Consider the following 19,871-nt stretch of genomic DNA (forward strand, 5'->3'; position numbering starts at 1 on the left):
ACCCAAATCCCCTGCCCAGAGCTCCCACCTGCACCAAACTCCCTCCCAGAGCCCACACCCCTCCTGCACCCCAAATCCCCTCCCTGGAGCCCCTTCCTGCACAGAACTCCCTCCCAGAGCCCACACCCCTCACCCTCTCCTGCATCCTAACACTCTGCACCAGCCCAGAGCCCCTCCTACACCCGAGTCCCCTGCCCGGAGGTCCAACCTGCCCCCAAACTCCCTCCCAGACCCCGCACCCCCTCCATTAATACAGTAGAAATGTGCGGCCTGTGACTTACCAAAACTCGTGGAGTGGCCCCTCTACGAAAATTATTGCCCACTCCTGACATAGGTGCTTCTAGACTGCGATCAGGTCACCCCTTAACCTTTTCTTCGGTAAGCGAAATAGGTTGAATTCCTGAAGTCTCTCATTCTAAGGTAGGTTTTTGAATCCTTTCATCCCGGCTCGTCTCTGACTCCCCTCCAGCGCAGCCACGTCCTTCCCGAATTTGGGCCCCAGATCTTTTACACAGTCACTGCGTCCCAGGAGAAAGCCCCCGCCCGCCCCCCATCCTGTAAGTATCGCTGACATTCCTTGTTCCGCGTTACATTTAGAGGTATGAATCTGCATATTGCTTGCACCCACTTTATCAAGCAATCCAGATGGCAGTGACCCTCCTCTCCACTCCCGCCATTTGTGTGTCATCCACAAACTTTCTCAGTAATGATTTTTTGTTGTCTTGCGGGTCATTGATAACAATATTAAATAGCATTGGGCCAAGACCCAGTCTCTGCAGGACCCCACGGGAAACACCTCATTTACAGATACATTTTCAGACCGTTCCTTTAGCCAGGTTTTAATCCCTTTCATGCAGGCCATTTTCATTTTAGATCGCTCATTTTGCACTCAAAATGTGTGCTACCAAGTCACACACTTTACAGAAGCCTATTCCCTCAATGCTCATAGACTTTAAGGTCAGAAGGGACCATCTAGTCTGACCCTCTGCACAACGCAGGCCACAGAATCTCGCCCACCCACTCCTGTAACAAATCCCTGACCTATGTCTGAGTTATTGAAATCCTCAAATCGTGGTTTAAAGACCTCAAGCTGCAGAGAATCCTCCAGCAAGTGACCCATGCCCCACACTGCAGAGGAAGGTGAAAAACCTCCAGGGCCTCTGCCAGTCTGTCCCGGAGGAAAGTTCCTTCCCGACCCCAAATATGGCGATCAGCTAAACCCTGAGCATGTGGGCAAGAGTCACCAGCCAGCACTCAGAAAAGAATTCCCTGCAGTAACTCAGATCCCATCCCATCTAACATCCCATCATCGACCACTGGGCATACTTATCTGGCGATAATCAAAGATCAATTGCCAAAATTAGGCTCTCCCATCATACCATCCCTTCTATAAACGTATCAAGCTTAATCTTAAAGCCAGATATGTCTTTTGTCCCCACTAATCCCCTTGGAAGTCTGTTCCAGGACTTCACTCCTCTAATGGTTAGAAACCTTCATCTAATTTCAAGTCTAAACTTCCTAGTGTCCAGTTTATACCCATTTGTTCTTGTGTCTACATTAGTGCTGAGCTTAAATAATTCCTCAAAAAATACACCAAGCCAGATTGACAGGATCTATGTTCTACAAACCCATGTGGACTGGCATTAATCACGTTGACCTCCTTTAGTTCTTTATTGACTCCTATATCAGCCGCTCCATTATCTTGCCCAGGATCGATGTCCGGCTGAGAGGCCTATACCCAAGTCAGCCCATTTACCCTTTAAGAAACTGGCAGATTAGCTTTCTTCCAGTCTTCCGAAACTTTCCCAGTGTGCCAAGACTCATCGAAAGCCAACATTAATGGCCCAGTGAGTTCCGCAGCCAGCCATTAAAAAACCCTTGGGTGTAAGTTATCTGAACTTGCTGATTGTAAAATGTCTAACTTTAGTAGCGTCTGTTTAACAGCCTACAGATGGAGTGGAAAGAGTGTTACCATCACCACACCATGAGCCTGCATCATCTGTTTTTCTCCCCCAAATACAAAACAGAAAATTATTGAACATTTCTGTGTTTTCTGCTTTATTATTAATAGCTCCACCATTTCCAGCTACTAATGGACCAAAATTATTGTCTAGATCCTGTTCCTGATTTTTTTTTAAAAAACCTCCTTCTTATTCTTAACTCTCCTGTCCATAGAGTTCTCCTTGTGCCCCTTGGCTTCCCTTATCAATTTTCTACAACTCCTGGCTTCTGATATATATTCATTACTATCAGATTCCCCTTTCTTCCATTTGTTTTATATGTATTCATTTTACTTCTAAACCAGATTTTTTTTTAATCCATCACAGCCTTCTTCCTGAATTCATAGACTCATAAAAGTTCAGGGTTGGAAGGGACCTCAGGAGGTATCTAGTCCAATCCCCTGCTCAAAGCAGGACCAACCCCAACTAAATCATCCCAGCCAGGGCTCTGTCAAGCTGGGCCTTAAAAACCTCTAAGGAAGGAGATTCCACCACCTCCCTAGGGAACCCATTCCAGTGCTTCACCACCCTCCTAGTGAAATAGTGTTTCCTAATACCCAACCTAAACCTCCCCCGGTGCAACTTGAGACCATTGCTCCTTGTTCTGTCATCTGCTACCACTGAGAACAGTCTAGATCTATCCTCTTTGAAGCCCCCTTTCAGGTAGTTGAAAGCAGCTATCAGATCCCCCCCCCCGTTCTCTTCTGCGGACTAAATAAGCCCAGTTCCCTCAGCCTCTCCTCATAAGTCATGTGCTCCAGGCCCCTAATCATTTTTGTTGCCCTCCACTGGACTCTCTCCAATTTTTCCACATCCTTCTTGTAGTGTGGGGCCCAAAACTGGACACAGGACTCCAAATGTGTCCTCACCAATGTCAAATAGAGGGGAATGATCACATCCCTCGATCTGCTGGCAATGCCCCTACTTATTCAGCCCAAAATGCCGTTAGCCTTCTTGGCAACAAGGGCACACTGCTGCCTTATATCCAGCTTCTAATCCACTGTAACCCCTAGGTCCTTTTCTGCAGAACTACTGCCTGGCCATCCGGTCCCTAGTCTGTAACAGTGAATGGGATTCTTCCGTCCTAAGTGCAGGATTCTGCACTTGTCCTCGTTGAACCTCATCAGGTTTCTTTTGCCCCAGTCCTCTAATTTGTCCAGGTCCCTCTGTATCCTATCCCTACCCTCCAGCGTATCTACCTCTCCCCCCAGCTTAGTGTCATCTGCAAACTTGCTGAGCGTGCAGTCCACGCCATCCTCCAGGTCATTAATGATGTGCAACAAAACTGGCCCCAGGACCGACCCCGATTTCCTTCTTTGAGGAAAGAACTGGCTTTCTAACCAAGGGCAGGGCAGTAGAGCTAATATGCCGCCCAGGAAATGAGCCGTTAAATTAGGAAGGATGGGTGGCATGGCACACTGAACCTGTATCGCACAGGTCAGCCAAGCGGTGACTTTGGCCGTAGAAATTTTTACGGTAGCTGTGGGGCATGACTGGCTGCTCCGTGCTCTGGGTCTAATCGATCACCATAGGTCGGGCAAATTTCCCCCCCGAGTCAGATGGGCAGGAACTTCAGGAGTTTCCCCGCCCTCTGCAGTGTGGGGTGCAGGCCACATGGATCCGCTCCATAGCCCCAAGGCGAACCGCGGAGTGGCCCGTTCCCACCATCCTAAACTCCTCCCAGGATTAGGGAATTGGGACTGTGCCGACAGCACTGGGCGAGCCAAGCCCCCCAAGTCAAATAGAGGCAGGTTATTCAGCTCAGTCTAGTAAAGGTGTGAAAAAATTATCAAAGCTACATCACTGGCCCCTGTCTTTGCTGCTGGGATTCTACAGTATCTGGCCGGCAGGGGCTGGAGGGCTGGAAGATGCTCTGGCAGGGGGGCTGTCTCAGCTTTTCCTCCTCTGGCTCCAGGGTCCCTGCCACGCCCAGAGTACAGAGCTGGGGGAGGTGGTCCCCGGGGCTGGGTCAGGGGATCCTAGGCAGGTGGTGTGTGGGGTCCGCTGGGGGGCAGGAGCGGGGCCTCGGGCAGGCAATGAAGGACTGTCCCTTCAGAGGTCGGACAGGCAGTGAAGGTCTGGTGGGAGGTTACCAGGCAGGTGGGATGGCGGGGTTCCTGGGGGGTGGCCCAGACTGGCAGGGGTCCGTGAGTGAGGGTCCCAGGGAGTCTCTGGCTAGGGAGGTATCAGGGGAGGGAGCCTGGTGGGGGGTCCATGAGTAGGGGCTGCTTCCGGCCACAATCCTCCTCACTAATCAGCTGGTGCCGGACTCCCAGCATCCCCTGGCCATAGCCAATCACCCCCCTCAGGTCACTCACCCGCCTGGCCATTGGGACCTCTGGGCCCCTGCCTCTGATGTCAGGCAGGAGGGTCTCTCCGCCCACACAGGGCGAGGACGGGGACTCGGGACTGGCGGCACTAATCTGGACCTGTGGTGCCACGAGCCTGGGGAACTCCCTGCCACGGGACCCGGCGAGCTTCCAGCCGGATCAGGGACACCCAGCTTGTGGCAGACACCTCACCGCAACAGGGATCGGGAATAACCACGGTGGAGGAGGTCCGCCCCCGCTTCCCAGCTTTCCCCACAACCCTGTGAGAAGCAGTGATCAGCATCAGGTTACTCAGGGGAAACTGAGGCACAGAGGGGCAAACATCCCCCAGAGTGAGACACCAAGGATTAGAACCCAGGCATCCTGGCTCCCAGTCCTCCAGCCCCTGCTCTAACCACTAGACACCAACTCCCCTCCCAGAGCCAGGGAGAGATCCCAGGAACCAGCTGAGGCCTGGCCTGGCTTGATGCCCAGTGGTGGCCTCTAGGTCCTTCCTGTCCTTGCAGCAGGCATAGAGCAGACCTCTTCCAACTCTGAACAGGGGGCGGCCTCCCCTCCACAGGGGACCCTGCTCGATTTCTTAGCAAGATTAAACGGGATGAGAGAGACAATGCCAGCCAGGCACCCTCCCTGACAGGCAGCCAGGGAGAGAACCCAGGAGTCCTGGCTCCCAGACCCTCTGCTCTAACCCACCAGCCCCCACTCCCCTCCCAGAGCTGGGAGAGAACCCAGGAGTCCTGGCTCCCAGACCCCCTGGTCTAAGCCACCCGCCTCCACTCCCCTCCCAGAGCCGGGGAGAGAACCCAGGAGTCCTGGCTCCCAGCCCCCCGGCTCTAACCCCTCAGCCCCCACTCCCACTCCCCTCCCAGAGCCAGGGAGAGAACCCAGGTGTCCTGGCTCCCAGCCCCCCTGCTCTGACCCACCAGCCTCCACTGCCCTCCCAGAGCTGGGGAGAGAACCCAGGAGTCCTGGCTCCCAGCCCCCCCTGCTCTGACCACCAGCCCCCACTCCCTTCCCAGCGCCGGGGAGAGAACCCAGGAGTCCTGGCTCCCAGCCCCCCCTGCTCTGACCACCAGCCCCCACTCCCCTCCCAGAGCCAGGGAGAACCCAGGAGTCCTGGCTCCCAGCCCCCCTGCTCTAACCCACCGGCCCCCACTCCCCTCCCAGAGCCGGGGAGAGAACCCAGGAGTCCTGGCTCCCAGCCCCTCTGCTCTAACCCACCGGCCCCCACTCCCCTCCCAGAGCCGGGGAGAGAACCCAGGAGTCCTGGCTCCCAGCCCCCTGCTCCAACCCAGCAGCCCCCACTCCCCTCCCAGAGCTGGGAGAGAACCCAGCAGTCCTGGCTCCCAGCCCCCCCTGCTCTACCACCAGCCCCCACTCCCCTCCCAGAGCCAGGGGGAGAACCCAGGAGTCCTGGCTCCCAGCCCCCCTGCTCTGACCACCAGCCCCCACTCCCCTCCCAGAGCCGGGGAGAGAACCCAGGAGTCCTGGCTCCCAGCCCCCCTGCTCTAACCCACCAGCCCCCACTCCCCTCCCAGAGCCGGAGAGAGAACCCAGGAGTCCTGGCTCCCAGCCGCCCCTGCTCTGACCACCAGCCCCCACTCCCCTCCCAGAGCCGGAGAGAGAACCCAGGAGTCCTGGCTCCCAGCCCCCCCCTGCTCTAACCAACCAGCCCCCACTCCCCTCCCAGAGCCAGGGAGAGAACCCAGGCGTCCGGGCGCCCCGCCCCAGCCCCGGACTTGCAAACAGCCGGGTCCCTCCCCCGCCTCCGGCCGGCAGCTCCGGCTGAGGAGCTGGGAGGTGTTTCGGCCCCAGCTCCCCCGGCTCCGGGCCAGCGATCGCGGCTCGGCCCGGGTCTGAGCGCCGCAGCCCGGGGGTGGCGGGGGGTTTGCAGCCACAGGAAGGGGCTGGAGCAGCCGGGAGCGGGGGGTGCCGGGAGGAAGGAGGCAGGAGCCGGGGGAACAGAGCCCGCAGCTGGCATCCAGGTGGGGACAGACAGCGGGGTCCCCCTTTGCTGTGGGGGTGTCAGGAGGGGAAGGGCCGTGGGGCACGTTGGGGGTTGAACTGTCTCTGTGCAGCCAGGAAATTCCCCGGGGGAAGGCGGGGGGGGGAATAATTGGATCCTGTCCCTGGTTGTCCCACTTGCCTCACACCCCCTTTAAAATCCAGGGAGATCCCCCCCCATTCCCCTCCAACCATCAGCTCTCTGGTCCCCCCCCCGATTCCCCCTCTGTTTTCTCCATAATCCTCAAATCTCCTCTGATTTGGGGGGGTCCCCACCCGTTGTATCTGCAGTGATTTGTCCTGGGCCGGGGGGAATTGTCCCACTAATTCGTCCCCCCAAAGGGGTCAGTTGGGGGGAGCCCTGAGACCTGGCTGCCTCTGAGGTGGGGTTGGGGGGGACAATCTCTGCCACGGCGGGGAAGGGGGGAGCACATGTCTCCCACGGGGATAGCCCGGACCCCGTTACACAATCCCAGTGGCTGCCCCTGAAGTGCCAACACGGTCACCCCCATCCCCTACTGCTGCCCTTTCTCTCATCCAGGGACCTTCCAGCTCCCCCTCCCCGGCCCCCTTAAAACTGATCCCCCCCCCCAAGGGCTCCCTGCGGCCCATGTGAATGGTGGCAGAGGGGCAACCGTCACGTTCTGTTTATATGTTGGACAGACACATCAAATCCCTTCAACCTGCCCCCCCTTTTCCCTCTCATTATTTTATAGCTACATAAAATCCCCTCAGATCTTGGTGGGTTTTTTGCATGTCGTCACATGCGGCGTTTGTGACGCGTTTTCTCTGCAGATCTCACAGGTTGATATCAAATTCCCTGAACGTTTGCCCCACTTCTCTCTAGGTGTCTGTTACGGATTTCGCCCTGTTAAAAGGTTTGCCCATGAAAGGGACCAGCCACATCTTTAAAACACGTCAAAGCCAGAGGCCTCCCCCTGTTTGGGGGATCAGTGGGTCCCGGCTGGTAGCAGGAGAGTTGGCAGGACCCTTTTCTCTGCTCCAGCTGGCACGGGATGAGGAGGTCTCTCTGAGTGCAGCGCGAGTCCAGAAGTATCCCAAACCCCATGGCAAAGGGTCACCATGAGAGGTGGCTTCCCACAGAGCTAAGATGCAGCCACCTCTGGGGTGGATCCAGAGTGGCAATTATTTGCTAGTGACAGGGCATGGAAATGTCTTCACTATTTTGGCCTTCCATTCCCCTGTTAAAGAAGCACCCCCAGGGCTCCCGCTGCCGGTGTGAGTGGCCAGCAGAGGCGGGTGGTAACTTTCTATCCACTTATCAAACACCGAGAGGTGAAACCACCAGCAGATTTTGCTTCTCTCCCCTCTGGAAAACTGTACAAACGTCCAGTTCTGTGGGGAAATTCTGGGGACTGGCATGAATGTGACTCTGCCCCTTGTTTCTCCTCCCAGTAGCAATCACAGGAGTAAATCCACCCATGGGGGAGCAAAGCCCCAGGAATGGGACATTCCCAGCCAGGGGGGCAGGGAGAGGGGACAGGGCAAAGGAGACAGAAGGGGAAAGAGACTGAAAGGGGCCGTTGGAGAAATGAGCTGGGAGAGGGATTTCTAGATCTCCCATCTACCCAGACACGTGTATTTCAGCGTCCCTGGGTAGAATCAGAGTGAGGAAAAGCCAGTTCCTGACTCCATATTCCCCCTGCTGGGGTGTGGCTGCCGTGGGGTCCGTGTCTGAGGGGATCCCCCACAGTGACTCCTTTGGTTCTGCTCTTTTCTAGCCTTGTGTTCAGAGACTTTGTTACTGGGGGGATTTAAAAATGTCTCTGTGGGCTTAGCCTGGCAGGAGGGGCCAGGTCTACATTGTAATAAAGAGATTGAACATTTCCAGCATGGCAGAATCTGGGGTGTCTGTCTGCAGCGAACGGGCCTGGGGGAATCATGCTGTGAAATGAACTAAGGCCTGTTCCGTAGCCCCCACAACTGCCCCCAGGGGCGGCTCCAGGCCCCAGCACGCCAAGCACATGCTTGGGGCGGCATGCCGCGGGGGCGCTCTGCCGGTCACCGGGAGGGCGGCAGGCGGCTCCGGTGGACCTCCTGCAGGTGTGCCTGCGGAGGGTCTGCTGGTGCTGCCTGCGGGAGGTTCACTAAAGCTGCGGGACCAGCGGACTCTCCACAAGCACGCCAGCGGGAGGTGCCGCCCTCCCAGCGACCGGCAGAGCGTCCCCCGCGGTGGCCACCGTGCTTGGGGCGGCGAAATGTCTAGAGCCGCCCCTGACTGCCCTTCTCGCCCTGCCAGGCTGCTGAATGTCTCAGTCCCGCTGATCCCAGCCTCCATGGGACAGGGAGAGAAATGGCTGCAGAGGAGCCAGCTCAGTTAGGGATTATTAGGGGGTGGCTGGTGGGTTCCTGCAGGAGGGAGGGGGCAGCAAATACACCGGAGGTGGGAAGATTTGCACAGTCTGGTTTGGAGGTTGGAGCGGGGCAGGAAATACACAGGGTGGAGAAGGGGAGGAGGCCAGGGGGTGGCAAACCTGCTGGGAGTTGTTTAATAAGCAGCCAAGATTCTAGGACCAGACCCAGGAGGTTCGGCAGTGGACATGCTCTAGTTTGTGAAAAAAGAAAATAACCCACCTACGTGAAACTAGGAAAACTGACCAGACTCCTAGTGCTGGAACCTGACCTCACCAACCAGCATCAGCTGTGAGATATGAAGGGGGCACCCACCAGTCAGGCTGAGGGGAGCATCCCAGTGCAAGAGGGCAAGGGGGTTGGTTATATCGGATAGAAGTTCTCCCACCAACATAGCCCTGTCCACACCAGGGCTTAGGGTGCTGTAACTTACCTCACCTGGAGGAGGCGGCTTATTCAACCCCCTGAGCAACATAATTGACATCAACCGTAGTGTGTGCATAGCCGAGGATATCAATAGAAAGCTAATGAGGTAATGTTGGTTGATATCATTGCGTGGTGTGTGGATGCAGGACACGTGCAAGAACTGCAGATGTGTCAGGAATGATGGTTGTCACTGGAGTGGGTTCCCTAGGGAGGTGGTGGGATCTTGGGTTCAGAGGAAGGAGAGATCCTGAGAGGTCCCTGCACAGACAAAGACGCATTTAACCAACTCAGAATCTGTAAGTGGCTGAAATACACATCTGGGATCCCCTACAATGACCTTGGAGCTCTCTTAGTTCAGGATTGTCCCCAGCAGAGGTGGTGTCCTCAGTGTGGAGATAGCACAAGGCTTCCTACAGATTGAGGCCGACACCTGGCATTAGCTTCCTCCCTTCCCGCTGAGAATTTGGATGGGATGTGAAGGCTGAATTAATCTCTCCCATTTGGGGGAAGAGTTTGAGGGGAGTTAAGTTCCTGATATTTATTTGACCTCCCTCCAGCACAATTTTTGGTTTGCTCTTCCTTTTTCCATCCAAGTTTGAGGTTTCTCTCTCTGTCCCAGCAGGTGACGCGATGCCACGCGAGACTAAGGAGCAGAAGCCTCAGCAGGAAGAGGCTGAGCGAGTGGATAAACTCGGAGCATTAGCGCAAAGATCGGAAGGGAACGTGTCCACGATTCACAAGCAGGGAAACTCCTGGGAGATTCAGCACAGTCCAGAGAGAGAGCAGGGAAACCAGCCAGGGGGGAAAGTGGGTAAATTAATTTACTGTTGGGGAACTCAGAAGGACCTCAAGGAAACCACAACCCGGCAGGAAATCCCCAGGGGAAAGAGAAAAAATACATGCTCTGAGTGTGGGAAAACCTTTAGTTGCTGCTCAGCCCTTATTAAACATCAGAGAATCCACACGGGTGAGAAGCCTTATGAGTGCCGCGAATGCGGGAAAACCTTCACGCAGAACTCAAACCTCACTAGACATCAGAGGATCCACACCGGGGAGAAACCCTACAAATGCGGCGAGTGCGGGAAAAGATTCACTCACAACTCAAACCTTCTTGTACACCAGAGACTCCACACGGGGGAGAAACCCTACGAATGCTGCGAGTGCGGGAAAAGATTCACACACGGCTCAGAACTTACCACGCACCAGAGAATCCACACCGGGGAGAAGCCCTACCAGTGTGGCGAGTGCGGGAAAAGCTTCGCGGCCAGCTCAGCACTCATTACACATCACAGAATCCACACGGGAGAGAGACCCTATGAATGCTGCGAGTGTGGGAAAAGCTTTGCTGTCTGCTCAGCGCTCATTACACATCATAGAGTCCACACGGGAGAGAGACCCTATGAATGCTGCGAGTGTGGGACAAACTTCAGTGACAGCTCGGCCTTCCTTCAACACCGGCGAATCCACACGGGAGAGAGGCCCTACGAATGCTGCGAATGTGGGAAAAGCTTCACCCGCAGCTCAGACCTGACTACGCATCAGAGAATCCACACGGGAGAGAGGCCCTATGAGTGCGGCGAGTGTGGGAAAAGCTTCGCTCAGAACTCAAACCTCGTTGCGCACCAGAGGATCCATGCAGACGAGAAACCCTACGAATGCGGGGAGTGCGGGAAAAGCTTCACGCGGAGCTCAAACCTCACTGCGCATCGGAGAATCCACACAAGGGAAAAGCCCTATGAATGCTGTGAGTGCCGGAAAAGCTTCACCGACAACTCAGCCCTTATCACGCATCAGAGGATCCACACGGGGGAGAAACCCTATGGATGCCGTGAGTGCGGGAAAACTTTCACTCAGAGCTCAAACCTCATTGCACATCAGAGGATCCACACGGGGGAGAGGCCCTATGCATGCTGCGAGTGCGGGAAAAGATTCACTCAGAGCTCACAACTTTCTACGCATCAGAGAATCCACGCGGCAGAGACGCCCTCCAAATGCTAAAACAACAGGAGTCCTTGTGGCACCTTAGAGACTAACAAATGTATTTGAGCGTAAGCTTTCGTGGGCTACAGCCCGCTTCATCGGACGCAGGCTGTGACTGGGAAAAGCTTGACTGACCGCCCAGCCCTTCTTAAACATGTGAAAGTTTACAAGGGAGCTAAACACCACAAAAACCTCGCGAGAGATCAACACTTTTTTTTGGTAATGATTAAGTATCCAATTCTGTCGCAGAGGTCATGGATTCTGTGACTTGAATGGACCTTTGTTGCAGCAGCTTCCCACCCCCAACGCTGAAGCAGTGCCCCCCCCCCGGGGGCCAGATCAGGATCCGTCACCATCCCATAAGGCCAGAGCAACCCACGGGGTCAGAGCGGTGGCTGGGCTAAGTCAGCCGCTGGAGGAAGAACTGCAGCTAACAGCCATCCCCCTGCGGGCTCCATTTGTTATTCCCCACCGCTGGGGTATTCTTCGTGAAAGATAAGGACGGGTCACAGGCTTCTGTGAATTTTTGTTTATTGTCCGTGTCCTGTTTGTGACTTATCTAAAAATACCCACGACCAAAGCTGAACCTTAGTAATGGTTTTGCTAATTCCTGCGTAGTAACCGTGAAGGCGGCTTGAACTCTCCGTTTATCCCTCAGTTGGTCCAGGCGAGTGGCCTTTTGCGGTTTGTCCAGTTATGGCGTGGACCTGACTGTCCTTTTTATCAACTCCATTGTCCCATGAGTCATGGGAGTGGGTCCCTCTTGCCACACAACTGGGAACATCGTATTTATACCCGTCCTCCTATTGCAAAGTTCCCCTTAGCGTCACCAGTGAGGCAGCTTGTATCATTCCCGGTTGCTCTGGGTTGTGCTGGAGCAATTATTTTTGGAAGTTTTTTTTTCATTATATTTAAATTAATTTTAAACGAAGAGGAGCAGGAGCGGCGGGGGGGGGGGGGAAACGTGTCATTTCGGCTTCTGTGACACTGGAAGGAGATGGGGCGACTCAGAGGTTCCCTCCCTCCAGAACTGTTACCTTCCGTCTGGGCCATGCAGAGTTTATCTGCACAATCTGTCCCTTCACCTCTTAAAGTCTCATGTGATGCAGTGTTCCCAGCTGTCTGCAGTTTGGGGGGGGCTATAGGGACCTCGCCCAGGGTGGCCCACCCAAGGAGGAGCCGGGTTAAAGAGACAGCGTGCTCACTCACTCAAGCGCACACACACACACTGCCTCGCACACACACACACTGACACACACGCTCCTTCACACAGTCCCCCCAACACACACACCGGAGCTCCCTGCATCCAGGTCAGGCTCCCCACGTGGGTGCAGGAGGGGGATGCAGTGTAGGGGTTAGGGGGCAGGAGGAGAGGTTGGGAGTGAAGGGGGAGCAGGTATTTGGAGTGAAGGGGGCACAGTGCAGGGGTTAGGGGGGAAGAGATGGTGGGGAGGCCTGGGGCAATGGGGGGGCCCACACCCATGGGGGCCAGGGTGCAAGTTTGCCCGCGGTACCATTATTGCTAAGGCCGGCCCTGACCAAAGGGAGATGATTCGGCTCTGACGTGGGCCTGCCGATGTCCGTCCGCATCCTGTGTGGCTCTATCCCACACTGTGTGAGGAAAAAACGATTTGATACCCCCATGAGACATTTCATTAAACTAAGAGACAAGTAAAACCAAGAACACGCCTCATGAAGGCTGAACCGCTAAAACACCACTAAATGAACTATCGGTTCAACGGACACTCACAAAGTTACGACCCACTCAGCAAATCAGTCAGCGGTAACCGTGATATTGCATTGGATTCCAGTCGTCCGTTTCATCCCGTCTTCGCATCTAAAACCTGATGGATCCCAAAACAGGCATCTGGAGCGGCGTCCGGCCGTTCAGTCGTAATCCCCGACCGCAGAACTTCATCTGGGCAGAGCAATCCACACGGAGCAGGTGGACACAGAAACCAAATGATCGACCCTATTTAAGCTACAGCCGGGGGTCTCAAACTGGGGGGGTCGGGACTCCTCACGGGGTCATGAGGTTATTATGTGGGGGGTCGTGAGCTGTCAGCCTCCACCCCGAACCCCGCTTTGCCTCCAGCATTTATAATGGTGTTAAATCTGTAAAGAAACGTTTTTCACTGAAAAGGGGGGTCGCACTCAGGTGCTCGCTATGTGAAAGGGTCACCAGTACGAAATGAGAACCGCTGAGCTACAGCCTCAAATTGAAATCAACCGTCTTCCTTCGCTTTCATTACCGGGTGGTTAAATCCTTCTGCGTCCCCCCGCAACACAGGCAAACACTTTACTGAGGCGTTAGTGGGGCCTGGTCTGCACTAGAAAATGCAGCTGGCTCGACGACGTCACTCGAGGATGTGAAAAAGCCATCCCGAGTGGCCCAGTTAAATTGATCTAATCTCCCGTTGACCAAACTACCACCTCGGGGGGCGGGAGGGTGGATTACGTACCGTGCGCTGAAAGGAGAGGTTCTGCGGTTGTGGCGTTTCAAATGTAGACAAGCCCCGCGCTACAAGGAGGATGTGGAAAAATTGGAAAGATCCAGCGGGGGGCAACAAAAATGATTAGGGGGCTGGAGCACATGACTTCTGAGGGGAGGCTGAGGGAACTGGGATTGTTTAGTCTGCAGAAGAGAAGAAATGAGGGGGATTTGATAGCTGCTTTCAACTACCTGAAAGGGGGGTCCAAAGAGGATGGATCTAGACTGTTCTCTGTGGTACCTGATGACAGAACAAGGACTAATGGTCTCAAGTTGCAGTGGAGGAGGTTTAGGTTGGATATTAGGAAAAAACTTTTTCACTAGGAGGGTGGTGAAGCACTGGAATGGGTTCCCTAGGGAGGTGGTGGAATCTCCTTCCTTAGAAGTGTTTAAGGTCAGGCTTGACAAAGCCCTGGCTGGGATGATTTAGTTGGGAATTGGTCCTGCTTTGAGCAGGGGGTTGGACTAGATACCTCCTGAGGTCCCTTCCAACCCTGATGTTCTGTGTCTGTGGTCACAGACTCATAGACTTTAAGGTCAGAAGGGACCATTATGATCATCTAGTCTGACCCCCTGCACAACGCAGGCCACAGAATCTCGCCCACCCACTCCTGTAACAAATCCCTGACCTATGTCTGAGTTACTGAAATCCTCAAATCATGGTTTAAACACCTCAAGGTGCAGAGAATCCTCCAGCAAGTGACCCATGCCCCACGCTGCAGAGGAAGGCGAAAAACCTCCAGGGCCTCTGCCAATCTGCCCTGGAGGAAAGTTCCTTCCCGACCCCAAATATGGCAATTAGCTAAACCCTGAGCATGTGGGTAAGACTCACCAGCCAGACACCCAGGAAAGAATTCTCTGCAGTAACTCAGATCCCATCCCATCTAACATCCCATCAGAGACCATTGGGCATATTTATCTGCTAATCAAGGATCAATTAATTGCCAAAATTAAGCTATCCCATCATATCACCCCCTCCATAAACTTATCAAGCTCAGCCTTGAAGCCAGATCTGTCTTTTGCCCCCACTACTCCCCTTGGGAGGCTGTTCCAGAACTTCACTCCTCTGATGGTTAGAAACCTTCATCTAATTTCAAGTCTAAACTTCCTAGTGTCCAGTTTATACCCATTCGTTCTTGTGCCCACATCGGTGCTGAGCTTAATTCCTCTCCCTCCCTGGGATTTATCCCACTGATGTCTTTATGGAGAGCCATCAGCTCCCCCCTCCGCCTTCACTTCGTTAGGCTAAACGAGCCGAGCTCTTTGCGTCTCCTTTTGTGTCACGCGGGGCTTTAAGTCAGTTGCTCCTGTGCAATTACCGGGATCAATCAAGCTTGTCATCTCCATCAAAGAGCGAAATCAGGTTTGTTTGACGAGACTTATTTTCCATAACGACAGGACTGGCATTAATTATCTTCCTGTCCTTTCATTATCGATTCCTTTATCAGCTTCCCAATATATTGCTGACAATATACCTCCGGAGGTCCCTCTCGCTAGCACACGAGATGGGGGGATTCGTTGGTGGGGTCTCCCAGGCCTGGCAGGAATCCCCCCCAGCTCGCTGGCCGCTACGCGTGGCACCTACATCAGCCCAGGAGCCACGAGGTTCTGCTACAATTAGGGTGACCAGATGTCCCGATAACACCGGGACCGTCCCGCTATTTAACCCTTTCTCCCATGTCCTGATCAAGGTAGGATCGGGACGCCATTTGTCGCAATATTTGGGTAAGGAGGCGGGCAGGAGGAAGGGGGGAGGAATGGGGGGGCGGGAAGAGGCGAGGTGCAGCTGAGCACCCACCCGGCAGAGGGGAAGTCGGCGCCGTAGGGGTGAGTGGCCTGCGCGGAGGTGAGCGGTAGATGGGGGGCTGAGGAGGGACGCAGCAAACCAGCGGCAGCCGGGGGATGAGGAAGGATGGGGGGGGGCAGAGTGGGGAGGGGGCCAGACCTGGGGCTGAGTGGGGGCAGACTGTGGGCAGGGCCAATGTGTCCCCATATTTTAGTGGGGTGATCTGGTCACCCTAGCTACAATCTTCAGCTGGCCCATGGTCCCCGGCCTGGCTAAATCTCCCCCAGCCTGGGGTCGCCGGGGTGGGGACACAGTGGTGGATTTGGGGCCTCAGGAAAAATCTCCCCCCACCGCGTCCCTGGAAGAGGTCTCACAGAGCTTCTCTGGGGCGCAGTGGGCTGGGGTGGGGGGGAAGAGAAGGAATTGGGTGGGGCCACTCACCGTCTCAGCCCCCCGCTTTCCCCGTGGCCCTGACTCAGCTCTCAGCCCCCCGGGCGAGGGGGGGCAGCCTCCCCAAGGAAAGCTTCACCTGCCTCCCATGGGCCCGGTCTGCCAGCTCCCAACAGTCTCCCCACCCCCGCTGCAGCACGGCCTGGCCCCCAGGAAGCCCACCCAGCCCAAACGGGCACAGATTTGGTGGCCGACCCCGGCAAATACCACAGCCAGATCCCCATTAAAACAACTTTATTTAAAACCCCCCCCAACCCCATCGTCCAGCTCGGCTTTTTAAAACCAGCGCTATAAAACCGAGCACCTTAAAAGCGCCCCGGCCGCTAGCAGGCAGCGGGCTCCCGGCCCAGGCGGCGGCAGGGCCCCTCCAGGACGCCCCGGAAGACCTCGTAGCGGTGGTTGAGATCTTGGCGGCCGTGGAGGCGGTAGCCGGACCCCAAGGCCCCGTGCGGGGAGGCTGCGCCGTAGAAGACCCGCTGGATTCTGGAGTGGACCAGGGCCATGGCGCACATGACGCAGGGCTCCCGGGTCAGGTACAGGTCGTAGCCGGTGCAGATGTAGGGGAGCCCCTCGCCAGGCCGGGGGCGCCCGTCCGGGGGCAGGAAGCAGCAGGCAGGATAGTCCCGGTAGCTGTAGGCCCCTCCGCCCTGGCCGTGAGCCACCAGGTCGATGCAGACCATGGCGGCGTGGAGCAGCGGGTGGAGGCCGTTCCGGCAGTCGTGCCCCACCGCCAGGACCCGCCCCGTGGCCGGATCGACCACGGCGGCGCCCGCCGGCACCATGCCCAGCTCTGCCCCCCGGCGGGCGGCCCGGACGGCGTGCTCCATGTGAACTTCCATGGCCGCCTTGTCCTGGGGGGTGAAGAGGCGCCCGGCCAGAGCCTGGCTGGTCCGTTTGTTCTCGTGGAAGGCCGTGGGCCAGTGCCGGGCGGCCGCCTCGAACTGGGGCCGGGTGAGGGGGGCCCGGGCAGGCACCTGCACCAGGAACGGCTCCCCCAGGCCGCGGACGTCCACCCATCCGTCGGGGAGGAGCTCCGCCAGCGTCCGCGAGGCGCCCGGCCAAGGGCCGGCCGGGCAGAGGAGCACCTCCAGCGGCTGGGTGCCGCCCCGCGCCCGCACCCGTTTCAGGTGGGGGAGCTCCGTCAGGGGGCGGGCGGCCGCCAGCTCCCGCACCAGGCGGGACGTCTCGGTCCGGAGCAGCACGGGGGCGGCGTAGGCCGGGGTCAGCTCGACCTCCTGCGACTGCAGCTCGGGCAGCACCAGCAACGGCTCCCACGGGGGGTCCGCCGGCTCCTCCATCTTCCTGCGCTTGTAGTCTGGCTCCATCGCCCCACGGCCTGCTGGGGAGAGGGAGTTGGGGGGCAGGGGAGCGGCTGGGACGTCGGGCTGCAGCGCCGTACCCCAGGCCAGCCCCTCGCTGCGGCCCAGGCCCCAGGATCCACCCTGCGGGGTCCCCACTCCTCAGGAGCAGCCCCTAATCCCGACCCTCCAGTGCTCCTGATTCAGGGGCACGAGCAGGGGGCTTCTCCCCACATCTCCTCCTGGGACTCCCATTCCCACGACCCCCCAGTTCCCCTTCCACACTGGGGCGAAGTCGGCAGCCCCCACCCCCGCTTTCAATGTAGATCGCCCCAATGAGTCCCCTGCCCTCTACAAAAGGGGCTTTCCAGTGACCTCATCCTAGCCCCCCACCTCTTTCACATGGGGGCTCTCCTCTCCCGGCCCCACTGACCCATCCCCCTCCCCCAGCCCCAGATGCCGCCGCAATCTTCCCCCTGCATGTCGGGGGCACCTCCTGAATGACCCCAACCTTCCCCCCCAGCCACACACCCCTTCCCTTGCCGGGGGGGGGCTGTCTCTCCCCTCAAGGCCTTCCCAGCCACCTCCACGGAAGGGTGGGGGTTCCTCAGATACCTCAACTTCCCCCACAGCCACCCCCTTCCCTTCTCAGGGGCGCTCACCTATGACCCCCGCCCCAGGGAGGGACTCCCCCCAATGAACACCCCCTTCCCCTTCATGGGGGGGGGAACTCCCCTCCCTCAGCCCCAATGACCCCCCAGGCACTCCCCCCCCATGCAGGGAGGCCCCTCAGTGACCTGCTCCCTGCCCCCTTTCACATGGGGGGGCTCCCCTCCCTCAATGACTCCTCCCTTCCCCCAATGTGAGGGGGCTTTCCCCTCCCAACTGGGGGCTCCCCAGAAATCTCAACTTTCCCCTCCCAGCCCCCCAGAACCCCCTCCCCAGACCTTGTCCCAGCCCCCCCAAGATATCCCCTCCCTGGACCCCTTGTCCCAGCCCCCCCAGGACCCTTGTCCCTGCCCCCCAAGATCTTCCCCAGACTCCCTGTCCCAGGCCCCCCAGGATACCTTGTCCCTGCCCCCCCAATGTTCCCCCCAGATCCCTTGTCCCTGCCCCTCCGGAGCCCCTTGTCCCTGCCCCCCCAGGACCCCTTGTCCCTGCCCTCCAAGACCCCCCAGACCCCTTGTCCCTGCCCCCCAGATTCCTTGTCCCTGCCCCCCAAGATCCCCCAGATCACTTGTCCCTGCCCCCCCAGAGCCCCTTGTGCCTGCCTCCCAAGATCCCCTCCAGATCCCTTGTCCCTGCCCCCCCCAGGACCCTTGTCCCTGCTCCCCAAGATCCCCCCAGACCCCTGGTCCCTACCCTCCCCGGAGCCCCTTGTCCCTGCCCCGGCCCCCCCGGGGCCCCTTGTCTCTGCCCCTCAAGATCCCTCCAGACCCCTTGTCCCAGCCCCCCAAGATCTCCTCCAGATCCCTTGTCCCTGCCCCCCAAGATCCCCCCCCAGGGCCCCTTGTCCCTGCCACTCCAGGACCCCTTGTCCCTGGCCCCCAAGATCCCCTCCAGACCCCTTGTCCCTGCCCCTCCAGACCCCTTGTCCCTGCCCCCCAATATCCCCCAGACCCCTTGTCCCTGCCCCCCAATATCCCCCCAGACCCCTTGTCCCTGCCCCTCCAGGACCTTTGTCCCTGCCCCCCAAGATCCCTCCCCAGGGCCCCTTGTCCCTGCCCCCCAAGATCCCCTCCAGACCCCTTGTCCCTGCCCCCCCCAGACTCCTTGTCCCTGCCCCCCAAGATCCCCTCCAGACCCCTTGTCCCTGCCCCCCCAGACTCCTTCTCCCTGCCCCCCAAGATCCCCTCCAGACCCCTTGTCCCTGCCCCCCCAGACTCCTTGTCCCTGCCCCCCAAGATCCCCTCCAGACCCCTTGTCCCTGCCCCCCCAGACTCCTTCTCCCTGCCCCCCAAGATCCCCTCCAGACCCCTTGTCCCTGCCCCCCCAGACTCCTTGTCCCTGCCCCCCAAGATCCCCTCCAGACCCCTTGTCCCTGCCCCCCCAGACTCCTTCTCCCTGCCCCCCAAGATCCCCCCAGACCCCTTGTCCCTGCCCCCCCAGACTCCTTCTCCCTGCCCCCCAAGATCCCCCCAGACCCCTTGTCCCTGCCCCCCCAGACTCCTTCTCCCAGCCCCCCAAGATCCCCCCAGACCCCTTGTCCCTGCCCCCCAAGATCCCCTCCAGACCTCTTGTCCCTGCCCCCCCAGACTCCTTCTCCCTGCCCCCCAAGATCCCCCCAGACCCCTTGTCCCTGCCCCCCAAGATCCCCTCCAGACCCCTTGTCCCTGCCCCCCCAGACTCCTTCTCCCAGCCCCCCAAGATCCCCCCAGACCCCTTGTCCCTGCCCCCCCAGGGCCCCCCCAGGATTCTCCCCCTCCCAGGACCCTCCTTCCCCTCCCTCACCTACCCCTCGCCCCCAGTCCAGGCACCGCCCCCTGTCCCGGTCCCTGGCGCCCATTGGCTCCCGGCGCTGCCCGTCTGCACAGGAGAGCGTCCCGATTGGTCTATCGCACCCGGCGAAGGGCGGGGAAGCGAACGCGGAAGCCTGAGGGAGAGAGCGCGTGGGGCCGCGGTCCTCCGGGGCATAGAGGCGGCCGGCCAGAGCGGAAGGGCCGCGCCCGCACCATAGAGCGCAGCGGCCAGACGGGCAGGCGGAAGTGACGCGAATAGGACGGAGAGGCCGGA

The 19,871-nt window shown here is 58.1% G+C and overlaps 2 protein-coding genes across 3 annotated transcripts; one reads left to right on the top strand and one right to left on the bottom strand.

Moving 5' to 3' along the window:
• The first annotated feature begins 6,239 nt into the window (after window positions 1–6,239).
• On the top strand, window positions 6,240–11,156 carry LOC115639703 (zinc finger protein 883-like). Its single transcript, XM_030542650.1, has 2 exons — window positions 6,240–6,315; window positions 9,756–11,156. Exon 2 carries the CDS (start codon window positions 9,764–9,766, stop codon window positions 11,129–11,131), a length of 1,368 nt encoding a protein of 455 aa, XP_030398510.1. The 5' UTR covers window positions 6,240–6,315; window positions 9,756–9,763; the 3' UTR covers window positions 11,132–11,156.
• A 4,909-nt stretch (window positions 11,157–16,065) lies between these two features.
• ADAT3 (adenosine deaminase tRNA specific 3) lies at window positions 16,066–19,829 on the bottom strand. Of its 2 annotated transcripts, none has more exons than XM_030542654.1 (2): window positions 19,590–19,829; window positions 16,066–17,179 (listed from the first exon to the last, which is right to left on the bottom strand). In XM_030542654.1, the coding sequence occupies exons 1-2, from the start codon at window positions 19,642–19,644 to the stop codon at window positions 16,164–16,166; spliced, it is 1,071 nt and encodes a 356-aa protein (XP_030398514.1). In that variant the 5' UTR covers window positions 19,645–19,829; the 3' UTR covers window positions 16,066–16,163. The 2 variants fall into 2 exon arrangements, with proteins under 2 accessions (XP_030398514.1, XP_030398516.1); XM_030542656.1 differs by having other exon boundaries at window positions 19,594–19,828.
• Between the last annotated feature and the right edge of the window lie 42 nt (window positions 19,830–19,871).

This window comes from Gopherus evgoodei, unplaced genomic scaffold, assembly GCF_007399415.2.
Source record: "Gopherus evgoodei ecotype Sinaloan lineage unplaced genomic scaffold, rGopEvg1_v1.p scaffold_106_arrow_ctg1, whole genome shotgun sequence".
In the NCBI taxonomy this organism is placed as follows: Eukaryota; Metazoa; Chordata; order Testudines; family Testudinidae; genus Gopherus; species Gopherus evgoodei.